General features: G+C 49.4%; 1 protein-coding gene across 2 annotated transcripts in view; it reads right to left on the reverse strand.

Annotated features, from left to right (window-relative positions):
• The window catches only part of CFAP74 (cilia and flagella associated protein 74), a 1,279,283-nt gene that overhangs the window by 598,359 nt on the left and 658,588 nt on the right, over positions 1–22,336 (reverse strand). For both annotated transcript variants that reach the window (XM_086921531.1, XM_086921532.1), the window contains exons 25-26: positions 9,282–9,455; positions 8,523–8,656 (exon numbers count right to left, since the gene is read on the reverse strand). In XM_086921531.1, coding sequence (XP_086777657.1) covers positions 8,523–8,656; positions 9,282–9,455 — 308 coding nt within the window. The remainder of the gene's footprint in view (positions 1–8,522; positions 8,657–9,281; positions 9,456–22,336) is intronic.

Genomic DNA, 22,336 nt, shown 5'->3' on the forward strand with positions numbered 1-22,336 from the left:
TCTGGTGCTTGGCACCAGCACTTAATTTTCAACACCAGCACTTGTTACAGATTGCCACAAGGTGGCACTGTTTGTCTGATTTCAAGGTAATCACAATAGTTGTTTATTCATTCAATATACATTAAAAGTGACTAATACCTGCTGCCCAAGCCTTTCTCATACCTTTGGGGACATCGACTAGTCTGAATTGTCGCTCTTGTAAGAGTGTGATGGTTAGTAGTTGTCCTGGTTCTGTCATTGGTACAGCTGGCAGGGGGAATTGGTTATGAAAGCTGCAGTGGCATCGCGACTTATTATGTTTACAAATTAAGCACTGTGTAGGCCCGAAATGTACATTGAACAGGGTCAGTGGTGCAATTTAAAAATTAGGGCACATATATTAATATTATTTCATGCCATAACAGTAAAATCCTCCAAAGTTGGTTTTCAATGTGGCAAGGCTGGTTCTCCCATAGGAAAACACAGGTTTACACTATACCAACTTATAGTGCTTAATTTCAGGTTGGGAACAGCTAGAAAAGCGGTACAGGGGCTCATTTTAATAGCAATTTAAATTCCCACTTAATGGTCAAGTCCGTTTTTTTATTACTATTAGGAAAATTACAGTTTTAGAAAGTTGTAATTCTCCTACCTAAGTCAAAAGGGGACTTTCTGCCAGTGTCCAGTGTTGTCTGAGTACCGGTGGCTCCCCAGTAATGAGATGTGGATCGCTCTGAGACAATGGGCATAGGGCTTGGGTGTGAGAGGTGTTTTTCTTCCTTGTGGGTGGACTGGGGGCAGGGCCCAGCCCCTTTCTAAGCTTCAGAGAATACCTACCCTGTCAATGGCAGATGTAGTCATACCTAGGCCTGCCTCACTTTTACCTTGCTATTCAGCGTGGCTCTAAACCCAGAGGGAGGAGGGAGCTGCCCCAGAACTGGTTAGCTGGGAAATGTTGCCCATTATCGTAGCTACACCTCTCCTCTCGGTGGACACAGGGTGCTCTGGCCAGCAGAAAAAGGGTTCTTTCATGTTGGATTTAGATAGAGAGAGGCACTGTGGAATAGTTTAAAACAAACAGGAAGTTCTCCAAAGTGAGTAGGGTCAAACAAACATTTGCCCTATTGCTTAGGGAGTTTCCACCAGGCATAGAGCATTGGGCATACATGTAGGAACCCCAGTACCACTCTCAGAACACTCCTGGTCCTGTGAAGAATCAAAAGGACTTGCCTTCTGTCTGAAGAACGTTAAGGAAGACTGTACCTGCTTACCCTGAACCCAGGATCCCAGAAGGTCCCAGCTCCAACTTACCTGGACGGGTCCTTCAACCAGTCGAAGGCCCTTTAGGCCTCGAGTCCTCGCCTCATTATTTCACTCCTTCTCAAAGCCCCTTCCTCTCGCACTTCACTCCTGTGCCCTCTTTGTCCTTTTCACTCTCTTTCACTCTTCTGCCTTCGTCCTAGTGCCCGTTTTTCATTCCCCATTCTCTCTTTATGCCTCTCTGTGCCCGTTATCCACTCTCCCTCTTTGTGCCTGTTTTCCACTCTCCACTCTCTCTTTGTACCAGTTTTCCTTGTGCCCGCTTTTTCTTCGTGCCTGTTCTCCTTTAGTTTCCCACACTTTGCAGCCTCCTGCACTTTCCTACCTCAAGCCACTCATTACCTGGATCTCCCTTGCATGCCTTCTCCTTCCTCATGTGCCTTGCCCTTCCTTTGCCCTGCCCCACGTCTTGTGCTCTCCACTCCTAGTACTTACTTAATGGTAGGTGTGTGCAGAGGGCACGCCGCTGTTGTGCCCGATGGCACGCCAAAGGGGAAGCCCCTCTGGACCTGGAAGGCGCACAGCGCCATGGACTCTGGTCTGACCAAAGGATCCGCTATACAGCCTTCACCCTTCATGCACTTAACACCGGTTGCCGTCACAACAGCTGCTTCTGCACCCCACCTCTTCCACAGTAGGACCTTTCTCATGCAGTCACTGCCATTTCACCTGCACCAGCACGTCCACCCAACTCGCCACACATGCCTCTCCCCGTCAGGCATGCATGCTCCTCAACACCAGATCTCTCAGCAAACACGCCACAGAGATCTGGGACACCATAGAGACAGATTTCCCGGACATCCTCTTGCTGACAGAGACCTGGCTAAACCCTACATCGGCACCCACCATCACCACATCCATTCCACTTTGCTACAAGATCTCCACCAGGACAGACCAAAAAGGCCAGGAGAACTTGCCGTCATTCACAAGGACTCCATTACCTGCACTAGCCCCACCAATGAGAACACAATCTTCATGGAACATATTGACATCCAGCTACAGACTGGCAACCACACCACCATCAAAGGCACCCCTAGTTTACCGACCCCTGGACCATGCACCACCTTCAGAAATCTCCTCGCAGACCTCATTGCCACCATCACCATCAGCTTAAATGACTTCATCTTACTTGGTGACCAGAAAAATTCCAACTCCACTGTAGAGATCAACCAAGGCCCTGCCCACAATACAGGACACCTCATATACCCCTTCTTCGCATCCAGTAACAAGGTCAAGTTCAGCCACCTCACTCCGTTCTTTTGGACACAGCACTCCATCATCCAATTCTTCATCGACGCACCCCAACTGCCCACAGCCAAGACTACTAACAACCTCAGAACAAGGAACAAGGTAAAGGACACAGACTGGACCCAACTACCTCAATGTCCATCAACTAACCTCATTGGCAACCTGCATGCCAATATCAAAGCCTTCAACATCTGGATCGCTACCACGCAGACACCCTAGCCCCCTGAAGAATGTCAGACACTCAAGAACCAAAATACATGCCAGCTGGTACACATGAAGACCCTAGAAACTCCAAACGCCACTGCAAACAGCTGTAGAGAATGGAGAACCAGCCGCCTCACTACTGCAAGAAGCTCTTACAAGTTTGCACTAAGGAAATATCAGACCCAACTCAACAAGGCAAGCAAATCAGTCCTAATTCTCAGACTGGAAAACAGCTCCAACAACTGCAAGGAGCTCTTCAATATCGTCGTAGAATTCTCCAACCCCGCCAGCTGCCACCAATTCCATCACCACTTTGCAAGACTTGTGATCTCTCTGATTTGTTTCACAACAAAATCCTCAAGCTCTACAGCAACTTTGACCCCCAACCCAAGACACAAGAACTCATCAACCAGCCGCCCTCCACCACCAAATCTGACCACAAGATCACAAACTGGAAAACCCCCACCCCAAAAGACACCGCAGAAATCATGATAACAATCCACTCCTGGCCCCCACTGACCCTTGACCCCACCATATTTACAACCTAAGAGGAACTCTGATCAACTCCCACCTTACCACCATAATCAACACCTCCATCCAAAGTAGAACTTTCCTAGACAACAGGAAACACACAGAAATCACATCTCCCCCGAAAAAACCCATAGCAAAAAAGAGCAACTACAGATCCATCACACTCCTGCCATTTCCATCCAAAGTCGTGGAGAAAGCTCCCAACAAACAACTCTCCAACCATCTTGAACGACACCACCTACTAGACATCTGGCAGTCTGGGTTCCGCAGCAACCACACCATGAAAACCACTCTCATCGCAGCAACTGATGGCATCCGGACCATCATGGACAAAGGGGAAACTGCAGCTCTGATACTAGCCAAACACTCCGAAGCCTTTGACACCGTCTCCCATAGAATGAATGAATATAAAATGTATAAAGCGCTAACTTAGCCCAAGGGCATCAATGCGCTATTAGCAGAGCGATATGCAAGCAGAAGAGGACGCACTCAAACAGACATCATTGAAAACAGCCAGGTCTTTAACGCCTTTCGAAAAAGGGTGTGTGACAATTGCCCTGAAATTTCCTCCAGGAGGGAATTCCACAATTTAGCAGCGACAGTTGAAAAGGCTCTACCTCCCCATCTCACCTTTTTAAACCTAGTAAACCTAGGGACAATGAGGAGGTGCTTACTTGCTGAGATGAGCTTCATAATGGAAAGCATGCTCATCGGAAGACTCTACAACTCTGGATTACCTGGAGCTGCCTTCAGATGGCTGGCCTCTTTTCTCTCCAACAGGATCTAGTGAGTTAGGCTCCCACTCTGCACTTCTGAACCCAAGAACCTAATCTGAGGCGTCCCTCAAGGATCATCGCTGAGCCTTACCCTCTTTAAAGTCTACATGCCGCCACACGCCCACGTCAACTGATCTTAAGAAATCAACACTGTCTCTTACAAAGAAGGCACCAAGCTCAGCCTCTCCCTCACAGACAACAACCACATCACCAGGAACAACTTCACCACCTTTATGTCAAATGTGGCAAACTGGATGTAACAGAACTGCCTAAAACGCAACACAGATAAAACAGAAGTCCTCAGGGACAATTCCTGGAGGCTAGCAGACCTGGGACCCAAGCCCACCGACACTGAACACTCCAAAAACCTCAGCATCATCTTGGACGACAGACTCATGATGGGCAAACAAGTGAACATCGTCACCATCTCCTGCTTCTACATCCTAAGTATGCTCCGCAAACTATCCCAAAGGCACCCCACTGACACCAGACACATATCACTGAGGCCTGCTACGCCAGCAGACTAGACTATAGCAAAGCACTTTATGCCTGCATTACGCATCAACTCATACAAAGACTCCAGACCACCCACAGTACCGTCCCCAGACTCATCCTCCCACAGCACATACATCACACCTCACCTCAGAGAGCTACACTGGATACCAATCCAGAAGTGATGCAAATTCAAGCTGCTCACCCACACATGCAAAGCCCTCAACAATGTTGGACCCATCTGCCTCAACTTCCACCAACCCACCAGTCAACTGCGCTCAGCCACACTCCACTATGCGCAAATACCCAAATCCTAGGAGCAAATCAGGAGAACACTCCTTCTCCTAAATCGTAGCTAGATCTTGGAACAACCTACCATACCACATCAGGACCTCCCCATCCCTACTCAAGTTTTGCAAGAAACTGAAGACCTGGCTATTCTTATACTACGAGCCGAATAGGCCTACTCATCTACTCCAGTGCCTAGATACCCCACAGGTGTTAAGTACGCCATGCAAATCCCCATAACATGACAGAAGTGACTACAAGAGTCAGTTGGCCTACCTCCTGTTTGAGCAACAGGGACACAACAATTTTCTAACGGCCTCTCTCCCAGCAATAGACCACCTGACCATTTCCAACTGGACCTGCTCTGGAACCTGCTGCTTGCTTCTGTTGGAGTAAGTTCTATCACCAAGTGATGCCTGCCAGGTCCTAGACCCTTGGCTGTTGTTAGACTGTACTCATCCTGACCAAACTGCAAAAGCTGAAAATTAGAAACTTTTCTCCAACTTTTTCTCCACTTAATCATCTGGAGACGGGGTCACCGTCGAAGCAGATTCGCCTGTCCGATTACACTTGCTGGTTTGCCCCACTGAATAGATCTGACTTCCAGAAAAGTTTCTAAGTCCAGACGTAGAGGGATTCATCAGGACTGATGCCGAGTATCAACCTGTCCATTTTGGCTGAGACTTCAGACTTCACCTGCTCGAAGCTTTCACACCTTTATCAATGAACAGGCTGGGACCCTGCTCTTCAGCAACTCACTATAGCTGAGCCCTGCTTCAGATTCATTTTATATCTTGCCCCATCAATGACTCATCTATAACAACGTTTTCAATAGGAAAATTTCAAAGTCAGAGAACGCCTTAACTTTTAATTTTGACCCAGTCTAGCGTGACTAGATAGCCGTGGTTGGCGATTTCTGCTTCTTGGAACTATTTTTGATTCAAAAGTTAAAACTTCATATCTTCAGTTCAACTGAATGGATTTTTGTTGTCATCTATTAAAATATTTTCTATTTTCCGAAATTGGTTTCGGGATTTTTATTGTGTTGTGTTTTCAATTAGCACTTTTTGAGTACTACATAAATACTTTACACATTGCCACTAAGTTAAGCTGGTTTTGTGCCAGTCTACCAGAGAGTTAAGCACAGCTTTATTTAGTGAGGTAACCTTCACAAGAATTGTGATTATTACTTAAGTCGGGCTCTCACTCCTGTCAAATAATTATTAAAGGTGAATATAGGTGTGGAGAAAGAGTCTGGAACTGCATTTCCAGACACTCATATCAATGCTCCTAAATCTGCCCGACTCGTAATCTGGGCCTACGTGTTTACATTTGAATTTATGTGGGACAAATAATGCAGTACAGTGTGCATGTTGCCCTGAGTACTATACTTTCTTCTAAATATCACATAACTGGTATCAAAGAATTGATGTTCTTTAATGACATATAGTTTCTGTGGGGTGGAAAGAAAAAACGAACATTTTAAAAGTTATCTAAACCAGTAACCAAAAGAGATTTGTATCACTATGCATAGATATATGCCATCTAGCTTTTTTTGAAGATCTTCTCATATTTAGTTTGAAGAAACTAAACATGAGAAACCTAAAAGGTTCGATGCAGAAAAGGAGTTGGTTGGTCCCTTTGCTTTGACTTAACTGACTCTAATATATGTTTCAATACTAAACTTGTACCACCCCCAATTAATTCAACAGTTAAAGCTTCAAAACAACCCTTATCTATGACCATAAAGATGGCACTCCCTATGGGGGACCTTGCTTTGTAAATTTAGAACAACGAGCAATGGTGAAGACATTGAATGTCAGCAGCCTTTTCACAAATTACAGATGTATGGCTGCAGAATTCAATGCCGTTTTGGCTACCTTAACTTCAAATATAAACTCTTGGCTCAAAAATATGATTGTTATCTATCGATGACAAATTTATTGCTTGGCATTATGAAATAGCTATGTAGAATATATTTAATCTGTTCTGCCTGTGTCTTCTAGGTACAATAATTGGCATTCTGCTTCTGTGAATATGAGTCTCATTCCTGACAAAAGCAGAATGGCAGAAACGTATTTTATTGAAAACGTCAATAAGTCTTGATCAGCTGCATTAAATTACTCCATTTCCAATTTTTTATGCAAACTACTTGCATGCAATTGTGTAAATCGAATCTAGGGCCACATGTATCATTATTACAAGTAGCGATTACCGAATTGAGATTTTCTCCAAATCATAATTAGGTAATTGCTAATCCTAATGTATGAAACTCTATTTCAGTTTCATTCACGATTCGTAATGGGTCGCAAATAGACCTTCCTCCTGCATATTATTGAGGTAGGATGCAATTTGCGGCCCATTAGGAATCTACATCATCACAGGGATGGTGGCCTGCTGAGGTCAGCAGTCCACCATGAGGTCAGCAGACCACCATCTCTGTGATTGCTTTAAATAATGAAGTCTTTCCGTTAGCGAGTGGCTTACCACCCTTTTGAAAAGGGTGGTAAACTTTAAGTGTTTTGCAACCGCAAATGCGGTCGCAAAATTATCATACATAGGTTTGAGACTCGCTATTAGGAAGGGACGCCCTTGGCACGCCCCTTCCTAATAGTGCGTCGCAAACCATATTTTGCGAGTCGCTAATTTGATAGCGACTCGCAAAATATAGTTGGTACATTGGGCAGACCTATTTTGCTGTCGTACATCTGCCCTTTTGTCCTCCGTTTACTTCTAAATTAGCAACAAAAAATATCTTAGATGATATCGACCCATTTTTCAAAGAAATACATTCAAAAGGACTAATTTGCATCAATGTTGCAGATGCCAGTCATGTTGTAGAACATGGTGTTACTTACTTGGGCTGTATTAGTTTTGCATTTCTGTTCTGATAACTTTGAGAAACTACATCTAATATTTGAGGGTACATTGATACAGACAATATTATTAGTAATACTGTAAGGGTCGCAAAATAACTTGAGCATAACTCTAGAATACTAGAATTGGCTGTATGGAGTTTTGACTGTAGCCAATTGGCCTATTCTAATGAGGAAACACGTAATAGTTCCCAATAGTTAGTGGAAACATTCCTGCGGCCTAAATGTAAAACGTTATTTTTTTTTACAGTGATAATGAGAAATTTGGGGTGCTATAATGAAGCACATTAATAAAGGTTTTACTTCTACCTTTTTCTACTCAATCTGTGTGTGGACTCCCTTTTAATACGGTAAATCAGGTATACGGGAATTTAGAGATAATGTATGCCTTCTTTAAGCTAAATAAAATGTATTATACTGTCAATTTACCTTATTTAAATATTGATGAATCCCGTTTTTACTGTTTTGTAAAACTCAATAAAGTTACGATGATAAAACTTTATCATTCATGATTAATGTGTACTATTCGGCAGTCTAAATTGGCCTTTAGTGTGGAGCACAAAATTATAAATGAAATGTATATTGAATATTATAGTCCAGTATTGCGCAATTCTACAAAGGAGCTTGATGGTGCCTGCCAACATTCTCTTAATGTGCAAAGGGAACAATATCACCTATCTCATATATGTCATTTATTGCACATCTAAGTCTCTGTTGATACTTTAAAAAATCATCACTGTGTGTTTCTCTGCAGGAGGAGGGGATGCTGTCAGGTGAATGTCTCTGGGTGCCAAGCTAGCATACTCACCGATTGACAGCTGATTTGCAGATGAGATCAAATTTGTATTCCTTCGCTTTCATTGCTTTGAAAATTATATCAATTGTCATGGTTTCCAAGGGCAAAATGGTCCCAAACCCATCATTGGGCTGAATGTCTGCACACTGCGAATAAAATACAATAACTGAATCAGTCACGTTTTACAGGTCAAGGTGTTATTTCTTTTATGGATCATACAATGAAGAAATAAATATATTAAAAACAGTACATCTCAAGCTATTCTGTAGGCTACATACATTAGTTTTCCAGTATTATCATGTTATCCTTATTCCCAACAGGCTTCACATATATGAATAGACGATGCCCGAAAAATACTCCCTAGATAATCCAGATATTACATCCTCAGTTGTCACGGACTGTAGTGCTCCGCTATTCCAGCTATTATCAGCTTAGTCCCTCTTGGTTTAGTTAGCTGTACTCCAAGTATTTCCTGCACCTACCATAATCATCCAACAGCCTAGCTGTTATATTTTCAGCCTCAGATGCCTAGGGACTTAATATGATGCAGTTGTCATCTACTCAGCCCCTGCTAATACACTCACTGCTACTCCAGTTACTACATGCTTAGACCCTTCTGTCTACACCTTTACAATACATATGCCAAATTATCTTCAGTGCTCAGTCCCTGCTGAATGTACTCTAAAAACACTGACACATTAAGCACATCTAAGATTTCTATATCGGTTTTAGAGAACTGATTCTCAATTCTACAAAGAATGCACTCTGTACCTCTGGAATGCCCACAAATCCAAATTCCTGGGGCAGGATGGACTTATTGGTGAGTAGCACAGTGGCCTGGACAGCTTCATGTATGGTACAATATCCAAAATCCACTTCAGCTGGGCTGATCTCCAAATCAGAGTTAGTGACAATGGCGTGGACAGTGAATTGAACAGGTCTGGTCTGCAGTAAGAGAAGTACCATGACACAAAGTTCAACATTGATAAAAAAAGAAAGAGACAGACTTAACAAACATATCACAGGTTTATCTCTGTAAAACATAATCTTGATATTCCAAATAGTTTTTGTGGCGACTGTTTAAGGCCTACAGGAAGGTGCTGGAAGAGGGCTTTTAAAACAAGTATTTCTCATTATCCTTCTAGCAAATAAAAATGCACATGTAAATCAACAGACCAGGGAAAGTCACAGTTGAGAAAGCTGGATCCCCAACTCTCTCAGTTTGGTAATGCTTTGCTAATGTGCATTAGAGACCTTTTAGTCTCATAAGGGGAAAGAATACCTAATTTCAGCTTATATGTTTTTCTTTTTTTTTTTAAGAAACCCCTTATGAGGCACATTTTTAGATTAAATATCAAGAAAAACCATTAGAAACAGCTTCCAATCATGTTTTTCATAGTCCACAGATATCCCCACACCAGCAAGCTGCCTTTAAAAGTAGGCAAAAATATGGAGAAAGATTATCTGATATAAGTAACTCGTTGTGGTAACCCCAGTACAGATACTTTAAGTTATATTTCCTCCCCAATAATGGAAAGTTAAGGTCTCCAGGTCGGCTTTGTCACCAAATAGGTGAGAGCCATCGATGGGCATGTCAATCAAGGACAACTGGACAGCTCCCAAGAACTGAGTGGGCAGCAACCAAGCATGGTGACCAGCACCACTGTAAAGGCCATGGCTCTAACAAGACCAAAAGGACAAAGCTGCTGCCTAGATCTGATCATTATAAGGGCCCTACCCCTACTCTACCTGAGTCCCAGAATTTTGAAAATTATCTGAAGCAGACTGGTACATACCATTTATATCAAAAAGCCACAGAAATGATAGAAAAAAGATTTCATTTGTATTATAGTTTTCAATTCAAACGCATTGCTAAAAAGGTAATTCTACATCCATAATAAATAATCACAATACTAAACAGTGTCCCACACATCCCTTCACGCATACAAACAATCATACTACGACATGCATACATCAAAACAATTCAATCACACATCTCAAAACACAATCAAGTTGCCAACTAAAGTACCGTAGGGTCTCAAGCAGGATTGGGACCAGTTTGAACACTCTGGGACTATCTTCAAGCGCCGACGCGCGTTTCGTGTCCGGCCTATACTTGGGCCGCACCTAAAGAACAAGTTACTTACCTTCAGTAACGATATATCTGTAAGAAACAGTAGTTAGTATTAGATTCTTTATCTTAGAATATCCCCAGGCGTCAGATTGGATCCGGAAACTTTTGCGTAGCAATACCCCTGTGCGTCGTTAGGCGTCGTCTCTGGCTCCGCGTCTGTCGTTGGCGTTGTCTGCGCCGGAATGACGTTGTCGGAGTACTTAGATGCCGCCCATGCGCGCTGACATCACAGCTTAGACACAGCTTTTCCGCGCCAGATACGCAGAGCCATGCTAGAACCAACACTGGTGCCAGGAAACTAGGTCCCTGAAAGGGGATGACCTTAACCCTGGGTATCAGTTCGCAGAACGGGGAGGATGGGTGGGGTGGTAAGGAATCTAACACTAACTACTGTTTCTTACAGATATATCGTTACCGAAGGTAAGTAACTTGTTCATCTGAAAGAAACAGGTTAGTATTAGATTCCTTACCTTAGAAAAGATACCCCAGCAATACCAACCCCGTTGGTGGGTCTGCGAACCAATACTTACACCAGAAAGTCCTGGAGGACGGAACGGCCAAAGAAGCCATCCCTCCAGACTTGACTGTCCAGGCAGTAGTGCCTTGCAAAGGTGTGCAGCGAGGCCCACGTAGCCGCCTGGCAAATGTCCTGCAGGGGAACTCCCCGACCCAGGGCAGTAGTAGCCGCCATGGCCCGAATGGAATGGGCTCTCAGCCCAACTGGAGGCTCCTTTCTAGCCAAGGAGTAGCACGCCTTGATGCATTAGACGACCCACCGAGAGATGGTCCCCTTATGCACAGCCCGTCCTTTCTTCGCACCCACGTAACCAACAAAGAGTTGATCATCCACCCGGAACTGGCGTGTGTGATGCACATAAAATGAAAGCGCACGTTTTGGGTCCAGGCGATGGAGCCGCTCTTCATCCTTTGAAGGGTGCAGAGGCGGGAAGAAGGAGGGCAAGGTGATGGACTGCCCGATGTGGAAAGCAGAGAGAAAGATGGTTTTGTACGCAGCACCACTTTGTTCGGATGCACAGACAGGAAAGGGGGTTGGCAAGATAGAGCCTGGAGCTCACTCACTCTCCTGGCAGAGGTGATGGCAACCAGGAAAGCTGTCTTCAAGGTGAGAAGACAGAGAGGACAAGAATGAAGTGGCTCAAAGGGAGCGCACATCAGGAAAGTAAGAACCAGGTTCAAGTCCCACTGAGGCATCACAAAGGGAACAGGTAGAAACATGTGTGTGATGCCCTTCAGAAAACGAGTTACTATAGGGGACTTGAACAAAGAAGGTTGATCAGGCAGCCTTAGGAAGGCCGAAAGAGCAGAAAGGTAGCCCTTGATAGTGCCCAGAGCAGAGCCCTGCTGGGCGAGAGAAAGACGCAAGAGAAGAACTTCAGAAAGAGGGGCAGAAAGGGGATCCACAGCCTTTGCTGTGCACCATGCCACAAATTTGTTCCACCGGCAGGCGTATACCGACTTTGTGGAGGGACGCCTGGCTGCCAGAATAACGTTACAAACTTCAGGAGGCAAGTCAAATGGCCTCAACTGCTGCCGCTCAATCTCCAAGCATGGAGGTGGAAACTGGACAGGTTCGGGTGGAGGACCGTCCCCTGCTGCTGCGACAGAAGGTCCTCCTGAAGAGGCAGACGGATCGGGGGACCGACTGACATATTGAGTAGCTCGGGATACCAGAACCTTCGAGCCCAGTCCGGAGCCACAAGGATGACTTGGGCCCGGTCGCGCTTGATCTTCTTCAGCACTCTGGGCAGAAGTGGTATAGGCGGAAAGGCGTATAACAGACCGCAACTCCACTCGCGACGAAATGCGTCGCCGAGCGAGTGCCGCCTTGGAAATTCCAACGCGCAGAACTGATGACATTGCGCGTTCTCTTCGGTGGCGAATAGATCTAACCAAGGCTCTCCCCATTGCAGAAAGATGCCTTGCGCCACGTCCGAGTTCAGACGCCATTCGTGATCCATCGAGCACCGTCGGCTGAGTTTGTCCGCCCTGGCGTTCAGAGAACCAGCCAGGTGGTGAACCACCAGGGTCACGCCTTGATGTTTCAGCCACTGCCAGAGCCACAGAGCCTCTTGGCAGAGGGTCCAGGACCCCACACCGCCCTGTTTGTTGCAGTACCACATGGCGGTGTTGTTGTCCGTGAACACCTGCACTGCACTCCCTCGGACAGAAGGGAGGAATGCCTTCAGTGCCAGACGAATCGCCCGCAGCTCCAGAAGGTTGATATGGAGCTGGGTCTCCGCCAGAGACCAGAGGCCTCTCATCTCCGCCTCTCCCATGGGGCCTCCCCAGCCCTGGAGGGACGCGTTCGTCACAACCACGTGCTCCGGTTGGGGAAGGGGGAGAGATCTGCCGTTGACCCAATCACGGTCCGTGAGCCACCACTGCAGCTGTCTCGCAGTGCCCTCCGAGATTAGGACATGGTCGGACAGGTTGCCCTGATGCTGGGCCCACTGAAACTTCAGGTCCCACTGCAGAGCCCACATCCGCCACCGGGCGTGATGCACCAAAAGGATGCAGGAAGCCATCAGCCCCAAGAGCCGCAGCGTCAACCTGACCGAAACCCGAGATAAAGTCTGAAAGACCGGAATCAGAGCCTGAATATCCCGGACCCGCTGCTGGGGAGGATAAACCCGAAACTGCGCCGAGTCCAGAACAGCTCCGATGAAGAGGAGCTTTTGGGAGGGACACAGGTGTGATTTCGGCACGTTGATGGAAAACCCAAGCAGGTGCAGAAGATCCGCCGTAATTTGGAGGTGGTTGACGACTGTCTGGGGCGAGCCCGCCTTCAACAACCAGTGGTCGAGGTAGGGGAAGACTGAAACCCCTAACCTGCGCAGATGAGCTGTGCCCACTGCCATCACTTTCGTGAACACCCGTGGGGCGCTGTTAATGCCAAAGGGGAGCACGGTGAACTGAAAGTGCTCGAGGCCTACCGTGAACCGCAGGTAACGCCGGTGGGCCGGCAGGACGGGGATGTGCAAGTAGGCGTCCTGCAAGTCCAACACCACCATCCAGTCTTGCGGGTCTAGGGCAGCCAAGACCTGAGCCAAAGTCAACATCTTGAACTTCTCCTTCCGGAGGAAGCCGTTGACGTTCCGTAGGTCCAAGATAGGGCGTAGGCCCCCTTTGCCCTTCTTGGGTACCAGAAAGTACTGGGAGTAGCAACCACACCCTACTTCTGGCCCAGGAACGTGCTCGATGGCCCCCTTGGCCAAGAGGGCCGTAACTTCCTCCTGCAGAAGTCGCAAGTGGTCCCCCGACACGCGGTGGTACTGCGATGGCATGGCTGGAGGGGTCGCCTCGAAGGGGAGGGAGTAGCCCCTTCGGACGATTTGCAGCACCCACCTGTCCGATGTGACGGAGCTCCAGTGGAAGAGGTGATGGCGGACCCTGCCCCCCACTGGCGTCACATGGGCCTGAAAACTCGGACTAGGAAGGTTTTGAGGCGGATGCTGCGGGAGGGGGTGCGGACTGACCTCGCAGTTGACCCCGACCGCCTCCCCGGCGGTTTCCACGGCCGCCACCACGCTGAAGATTCTGTTGAGGCGGCGTGTGGCTGGCGGCTAGTGTGGGAGCGCCCCTTCCTTGGCCACGAACGGAGCGAAAGGCACCCATTTGCTGGCGCGGGGCCGAGAGGCCCAAGGACTTGGCCGTAGCCCTGGAGTCCTTAAAGCGCTCAAGCGCGTGGTCTGCCTGGTCGCCAAACAGGCGACGGCCATCAAACGGCATGTCCAGAAGAGTAGCCTGGACATCGGCCGAAAAATTGGCGCACCGTAACCAGGCGTTGCGTCGGACCGCCACTGTCGTGGCCATTGCTCTGCCTAGTGTATCGTGGTATCCAGTCCGCACCGGATAGAGTACTGTGCCGCATCGCGACCCTCCACTAGGGCTTGGGCAAGTTTAGCCCTGACCTCCTCAGGGCAATGTGGCAGCACGTCCGCAACCGTGTCCCACAGGGTGTGGGTGTAGCGCCCAAGAGGCATGCGGTGTTGACTGACCGCAGTCCCAGACTAAGGGACGAGAACACTTTCTTGCCAAATTTTTCAAACCTCTTGGATTTCCTGTCGGGAGGAGCCGACAGGAACCCGGTCTGGGAGTTAGAGGCCTGGGTAACCAGGCTCTCGGGGGTGGGGTGGGTCGACAGGAAACTTAATAATAAAATAATAATAATAAGACCATTTCTTAAGCGCCTGGTTACACCTATGACGGTGTGTCCCCGCGCTGAAAAACTACTGCTCCCAGATGAAGCTAAAACCAAGTTACACTAAAATCCTAGAATGTATCAGGAAGCTATTTACTTGGGAAAGAGATGAGTTTTTAGATTTTGTCTGAATCTTGTTTCGGAGGGCTCCATCCGAAGATTCAAGGGGAGGCTATTCCAGTGTTTGCTAGCCAAGAAACGGCTTGGTGACTTGGGTCACCCGGAGCCGGGCGGTAGCGTCTGGCCACCTTCCTGTCCACTGGCTGTCCTGAGGCGGGCTTGGACCAGGTGCCCAACAGAACGTCACATAAGGCCTCATTGAACGGCAGCAGAGGCTCGACCGAGCTTGACTGCGGTTTGAGGACCTCGGTGAGGAGATTAGTCCTCACGGCCGCTGAGGGGAGCGTAAGGTTTAAGGCCTTAGCCGCCCGCATCAGTACTACGCTATATGCTGCCCCTTCCTCCGTAGCCACGGTAGGAGGGGAGACAAAACCAGTGTCTGGAGAGAGGTCCAGGCCGCTGGCCTCCCCAAGCTCCTCTGTCCAGTCCGCTTGGTCCTGACACTCCCGTGTCAGAGGGGCCTCAGACCCCTCCCAGTCCTCTTCGTCACCCAATGCCTGGTAGCCAGGATCAACAATCGGGGCCCGTTCATGGAACTGGAATGTACCAATAGCTGTCTCGTACGGCGCCCAACGGGGCCTTGTCGACGGCTGAACGGGAGCGATAGAAGGACTGGGGCCGGCGTCAACCGAAGTCGACGCCGGTGGTGACACCCTTGGGGACGGCGCCGGCGAGGTCGTAAGGTCGACCGGCATCGACCCGGATCCGGATCCGGCCGGGGCCTGCGGCGCCGGGACCAAAGTCGCCGGCGGCACCAGGGCCGAAGCCGCCGGCGGCGTCGGTGCTGGAGCACTCGACCCACTAGGGGCCCGGTGGAGAAGAGAGCGACCTCATGGCCATGAGGTACTGCTCGATCTCCTCCCGCGTCGCATCTTGCTCAGGGACCCGAAGGTGTGGGGCAGGATGCGGCGCTAGCGACTTCAGCGGAGCCGCGTGGGTGGTGCCACCCAAAACTCCGGCCGCGTCGGGCGAGCGTCGGGGGCGGTCGGAGGAGCGATGACGCCGCTCCAAACTCTCATGCCTCTTACCTGAGGAGGAACCAGAAGACCGATGCCGACTTCCGGAGATGCGTGGGCTCCGTCCCCGCGACCGGTCCCTCGACCTCCCATGGGACCGGGACCTCGAATGGGGCGGGGCTGACTGCCGGAGCTCGAGCCGCTTGCGGGACCGCTCCTGCCTAGCCTCCGACGTCAGGGCCCGACAGTCGGAACAGGAACGGTAGTTGTGGTCGAGGCCTAGACATTGCAAACACCGGCGATGGGGGTCGGTATTCGACATCAGTCGACTACACTTCGAGCAGGGTTTGAACCCGGGCATCCCTACCCGCACCTGAAGAGTCGAGAACGACTTGAAGAAGATAAAAATTGATCAAAAAAGTTTTAGTCAAAAAGTGACTAAGGGGTAGAGCTTCTCTGGATATGCGCTAGCTGGCGCGGAAAAAAGAAGAACTGACGTCAGCGCGCATGTGTGGCATCTAAGTACTCCGACGACGTCACTCCGGCGCAGACGACGCCGACTACGGACGCGGAGCCAGAGACGACGCCTAACGACGCGCAGGGGTATTGCTACGCAAAGGTTTTCGGAACCAGTCTGACGCCTGGGGATATTCTAAGGTAAGGAATCTAATACTAACCTGTTTCTTTCAGATTCAGGGCACAGTAGGGAAGGGTGGGGGACAGCAGCAAAATCGAAAAATCCTTACAGGTGGCTTGTTCAAACAGAGTTCAGTACATAGGCCTCACGGTATGTCAAATGCGCACACTGGCTACACGGAAAGAATTTCATATGTATTTGATTGGATGGTTATTTCAATTTAGGTTCACAGTGGTTCAAAAGGTGCTTCGCCACGTTGCTAGATACTGATCCAGATGGAAAGTAGCCGGTGTAACTATAATAGCGGGCTCAAGGTTTCCAGCCGGGTACAGCGAGCTAGTTTGTCAAACGACGGGTAGGCCTAAGGGCCGTACATACGATATAGATTCTGATCTCTGGGAAAGCTCAATTTCTAGATCACCGTCAGGGCACAATATCGGATCCGGCAAGCACGGAGCTGATTCCTTAATCTTTCGTCTGGTGAGAGGAGGCGTCCGAGTCTCCTGGGGGTTGAGGATTCTGTGGCTTTTTGATATAAATTATATGTACCAGTCTGCTTCAGATAATTTTCACAATTCTGGGACTCAGGTAGAGCCCTTATAATTATAAGATCTAGGCAGCAGCTTTGTCCTTTTGGTCTTGTCTTGGCATCCCCAGTGCTCCTGCCTAGTATCAGTTCTCAGGGGTCCCCTTTTGTAAGTGGTTATTTCGAGGCCATGGCTCTAGCCAGAGAGTCTATGATATCCAGCCCACACATGATGCCAAACTTCGCTGCGTCCCAACTGTCTACCAAGGCTTGGTAAGCATGTGAAGGCCACAACACATGGGAATATCAGCCCAGGAGGCATGCAGTGTTCACCAACAACAAGGTTAGGCCGGTGGAAGTGAAAATGTGCTTCCTAAAGGTTTCCCGCTTCTTGGATTCCCAGTCCCAAGAAGTGGAAAGGAACGCATTTGGGTTAACCTTGGCTATTGCCACCTGCACAACATGGCTTTCAGGGGAGGGTGCTGGGAGAAAAAGGGTGGGTCTGTAGGGCAGGACAGTTGCATTGGGCAATCCTACGGTACACTGGAGACCCTGGCTGAGGTTTGACCCTGGTCCCCAGGAGGACATCAGTGAAGGCTTCATTGAAGGGGGGTAATGGTTCCTCCTCTAGTGGACCAAACACTTCTTCCTCATCTTCCCCCTCAGGAAGGAAAAATCTATTTAGGGGTGGTAAGTCCAAGGTTGGTAGGGACTAAAGGGCATCATCATTGATGTCAAATGGTGCTAGGGCAGCATCAGCTCGGAGTTAGGGATGATTATGGGCTAATTGTCAAGCAGCGCTGGTGGTGGTGCCAGATGGGATGGAGCTGGAATGGAGGAGGGTAACCCATAGTAGCGTCAGTCCAGATCTGGGGGCGGATACAGTGGGCCCAGCTGATGTAGGGAGTAGACCTGCAGGGACAACTCTTGGCTCTGTTCAGGCCAAAGGCACGTCAGAGGGAGTTGGTGATCCACAGATGGGATGCACTGCATTGTAGAACTCCTTCAACTGAGCCTGAATCAATTCGGCTCTAGGAAACTCTGGAAAACATGGAGCAGGCCTGATGTTGGCTCCGCAGGTGGACTGCAAGAGCAGGGTGCCGAAGCAAAATGTCGAGAGGCTGGAGCCAATTAATGTTCCAACTTCTTTTTCTGCTTCTTTCACTTACCCGGCTTCGAAGAGGATGTCTCGGAGCAGAAAAACAAGAATCTGCGGAAAAAAATCTGAGATCTCTTTTCAGGACTGGGAATGGTGCAGGGTCGTCTTCTGCCATGCCACCAGAACCTACATCGCCCGCTCGCAGATCACCCTGGGGTGCATGGACTTGCTTTCAGAGCAGACCTTGGGGTCATGGCCTAACCACAGGATCCAGAGGCAGACAAAATGGGAATCCGACACCAATATTTGTCTGTGGCAGTCCCCACAAGCTTCGAAACCCATAGCGTTTGAAAGGGCCATATCCTTAAGCACACTAGGAGCACATGCTCAAAAAAAGGGTCCACAAAACGTTGAAAAAAGTGGTACAAAATGACTGATGTAGCTCTTCAGATCCATGCTGTTGGTGAGGAAAGAAAGGAACTGATGTCAGTGCGTCGGAGTGGTGCTTATATGGGCACATGACTTCATGAAGGACACAGACGATGCCAAAGCAGAGCCAATTGACATCACCTACCGGTGCATCAAGGTACTACTCATGATTTTCCAGATCCAGTCTAATGCCTGTGGAATATTCAAAGGCAAGGGATCTGCGGTTAGTAGTCCCTATCAAAATCATTTTTAATGAGCGCCCTTTCAGAGCCTATGGTTTTTTAAGCAAATTTATGTTAAAATTAAGCTTTAAAATGTACCGTGATCGGATTTTAAAAAAATATTCTCGTGGGAGAACCACTTCCACACCAATGCACTCTAGAAGAGGTCTGACTCACTTGCTTCACTCATTCTCCACAATTCAGGGCGAGTATTATATCTCCCCACACTCAAGTATCAGGTCAGCACCCTAATATAGATGTTATCTAACACAGACATTTGTGTGTTTTGTGTTGTAACATTAATCACGCAAAAAAAATCATTCACAAGCTTCATTGGCTCCCTGTCATTCAGAGGATCAAGTTTAAATCCCTCTGTTTATCGTTTAAAATCCTCAAACATTCTTCCCCTCAGATCTTGGAGCACCTCATTTCTTCCTACGTTCCAGTACGGTCTTTGAGGTCCTCTGGTCTTCACTTGGCTATAGTGCCGCGCTTTAAGAGGTCTAGGATTGGCGGCCGCTCTTTTAGAGTGCTGGCTGCCAAGTTATGGAACTCCCTTCCTGTCCATATTCGTGCCATTGATGGACTTTTGCCATTCAGGAAGGCTGTCAAGACTTTCCTTTTTCCCCCTGTCCCTTAGTTCTGTTGTGTTTATTTCTGTTATCGCTTTTGTCGGGTTTTCTATTCTGTTAGCGCCAGGACGCCTCTTTGCTGGGGCATCTGTGCGCTCTACAAATCCGGCTAACGCACAAGTTACTACTTGTGTAACGATATATCTGTAAGAGACATTAGTTAGTGATAGATTCCTTACCTTAGAATATCCCCAGGCGTCAGACTGGATCCGGAAATGTTTGCGTAGCAATACCCCTGCGCGCTGGTAGGCGTCGTCTGCGGCTCCGCGTCCGTCGTCGGCGTCGTGAGCGCCGGGATGACGTCATCGGAGTATATAGACGGCGCCCATGCGCGCTGACGTCAGTTCTGATAACACAGCTTTTCCGCGCCAGATACGCAGAGCCATGATAGAACTAACACTGGTGCCATTGAAACTAGGGCCCTGAAAGGGGATGACCTTAACCCTAAATATCGGTTCGCAGAACGGGGAGGATGGGAGGGCGGTAAGGAATCTATCACTAACTAATGTCTCTTACAGATATATCGTTACACAAGTAGTAACTTGTGCATCTGAAAGAGACACGTTAGTGATAGATTCCTTACCTTAGAATAGATACCCCAGCAATACCAACCCCGGTGGTGGGTCTGCGAACCAATATCACACCAGAAAGTCCTGGAGGACGGAACGGCCAAAGAAGCCATCCCTCCGGACTTGACTGTCCAGGCAGTAGTGTCTTGCGAACGTGTGCAGCGAGGCCCACGTGGCTGCCTGACAGATGTCCTGTAGGGGGACACCGCGGCCCAGGGCAGTTGTTGTCGCCGTGGCCCGAGTGGAGTGAGCCCGCAATCCAGCCGGGGGCTCCTTCCTCGCCATAGAGTAGCATGCTTGGATGCACAAGATGATCCACCTGGAGATGGTCCTCTTGTGTACAGCCTTTCCCTTCTTCGCGCCCACGTAACCAACGAAGAGTTGGTCATCCACCCGGAATTGGCGAGTGCGGTCCAGGTAGTAGGAGAGCGCACGTTTTGGATCCAGACGGTGGAGCCTCTCTTCCTCTTTCGAGGGATGCGGAGGCGGAAAGAAGGTGGGCAAGGTGATGGACTGCCCGATGTGGAAGGCCGTGACAACCTTGGGCAGAAAGGAAGGTCGTGTACGCAACACCACCTTATCAGGATGAACAGACAGGAAAGGCGGAGAAGAAGAAAGAGCCTGGAGCTCACTCACCCTCCTGGCAGAGGTGATGGCAACCAGGAAGGCCGTCTTCAGCGTAAGGAGACGAAGAGGACAGGTATGAAGTGGCTCAAAGGGAGCACACATCAGATAGGTGAGAACAAGATTCAAGTCCCACTGGGGCATCACGAAGGGAACAGGAGGGAACATGTGCGTGATGCCCTTCAGAAATCTACTCACTATAGGGGACTTGAACAAAGAAGGCTGATCTGGTAGCCTCAAGAAGGCTGAAAGAGCAGAAAGGTACCCCTTAAGAGTGCCCAGAGCAGAGCCCTGCTGGGCAAGGGAAAGAAGAAAGAGCAGCACTTCCGAAAGGGGTGCAGAGAGGGGATCCACAGCCTTTGCTGCGCACCATGCCACAAATCTATTCCACCGGCAGGCGTATACCGACTTTGTGGAGGGACGCCTGGCTGCCAGAATGATGTCACAGACTTCGGGAGGCAAGTCAAATGGCCTCAACTGCCGCCGCTCAATCTCCAAGCTTGTAGGTGGAGACTGGACAGGTTCGGGTGCAGGACCGTCCCCTGCTGCTGCGACAGAAGGTCCTCCCGAAGAGGCAGACGAATCGGGGGATCGACTGACATGCTGAGTAGCTCGGGATACCAGTATCTTCGAGCCCAGTCCGGAGCCACAAGGATAACTTGGGCCCGGTCGTGCCTGATCTTCTTCAGCACTCTGGGCAGAAGTGGTATAGGCGGAAAGGCGTACAACAGGCCGCAGCTCCACTCGCGACGAAAAGCGTCTCCGAGCGAGTGCCGCCTTGGAAACTCCAACGCGCAGAACTGCTGACATTGCGCGTTCTCTTCTGTGGCGAATAGATCTAACCAAGGCTCTCCCCACTGTCGAAAGAGACCTTGCGCCACGTCCGAGTTCAGACGCCATTCGTGATCCATCATGCACCGGCGGCTGAGTTCGTCCGCCCTGGCATTCAGAGAACCCGCCAGGTGTTGAACCACCAGAGTCACGCCCTGATGTTCCAGCCACTGCCAGAGGCGCAGAGCCTCCTGGCAAAGGGTCCACGACCCCACACCGCCCTGTTTGTTGCAGTACCACATGGCGGTGGTGTTGTCGGTGAACACTTGCACCACGCTCCCCCTGACAGAGGGGAGGAATGCCTTCAGTGCAAGACGAATCGCCCGCAGCTCCAGAAGGTTGATGTGGAGCCGGGACTCCGCCGGAGACCAGAGGCCTCTGATCTCCGCCTCTCCCATGTGGCCTCCCCAGCCCAGGAGAGACGCGTCCGTCACAACTACGTGCTCCGGCTGGGGTAGAGAGAGGGGTCTGCCACTGACCCAGTCGCGGTCTGTGAGCCACCACTGCAGCTGCTTCGCAGTGCCCTCCGAGATCAGGACATGATCGGACAGGTTGCCCTGATGCTGGGCCCACTGAAACTTCAGGTCCCACTGCAGAGCCCGCATCCGCCACCTGGCGTGACGCACCAGAAGGATGCAGGAGGCCATCAGTCCCAGAAGCCGCAGCGTCAACCTGACCGAGACCCGGGATAACGGTCTGAAGACAGGAATCAGAGCCTGAATATCCCGAACCCGCTGCTCGGGTGGGTAAACCCGAAACTGCGCCGAGTCGAGAACCGCTCCGATGAAAAGGAGCTTCTGAGAGGGACACAGGTGCGACTTCGGCA

Source organism: Lissotriton vulgaris, chromosome 5 (genome assembly GCF_964263255.1).
Source record: "Lissotriton vulgaris chromosome 5, aLisVul1.2, whole genome shotgun sequence".
Classification (NCBI taxonomy): domain Eukaryota; kingdom Metazoa; phylum Chordata; class Amphibia; order Caudata; family Salamandridae; genus Lissotriton; species Lissotriton vulgaris.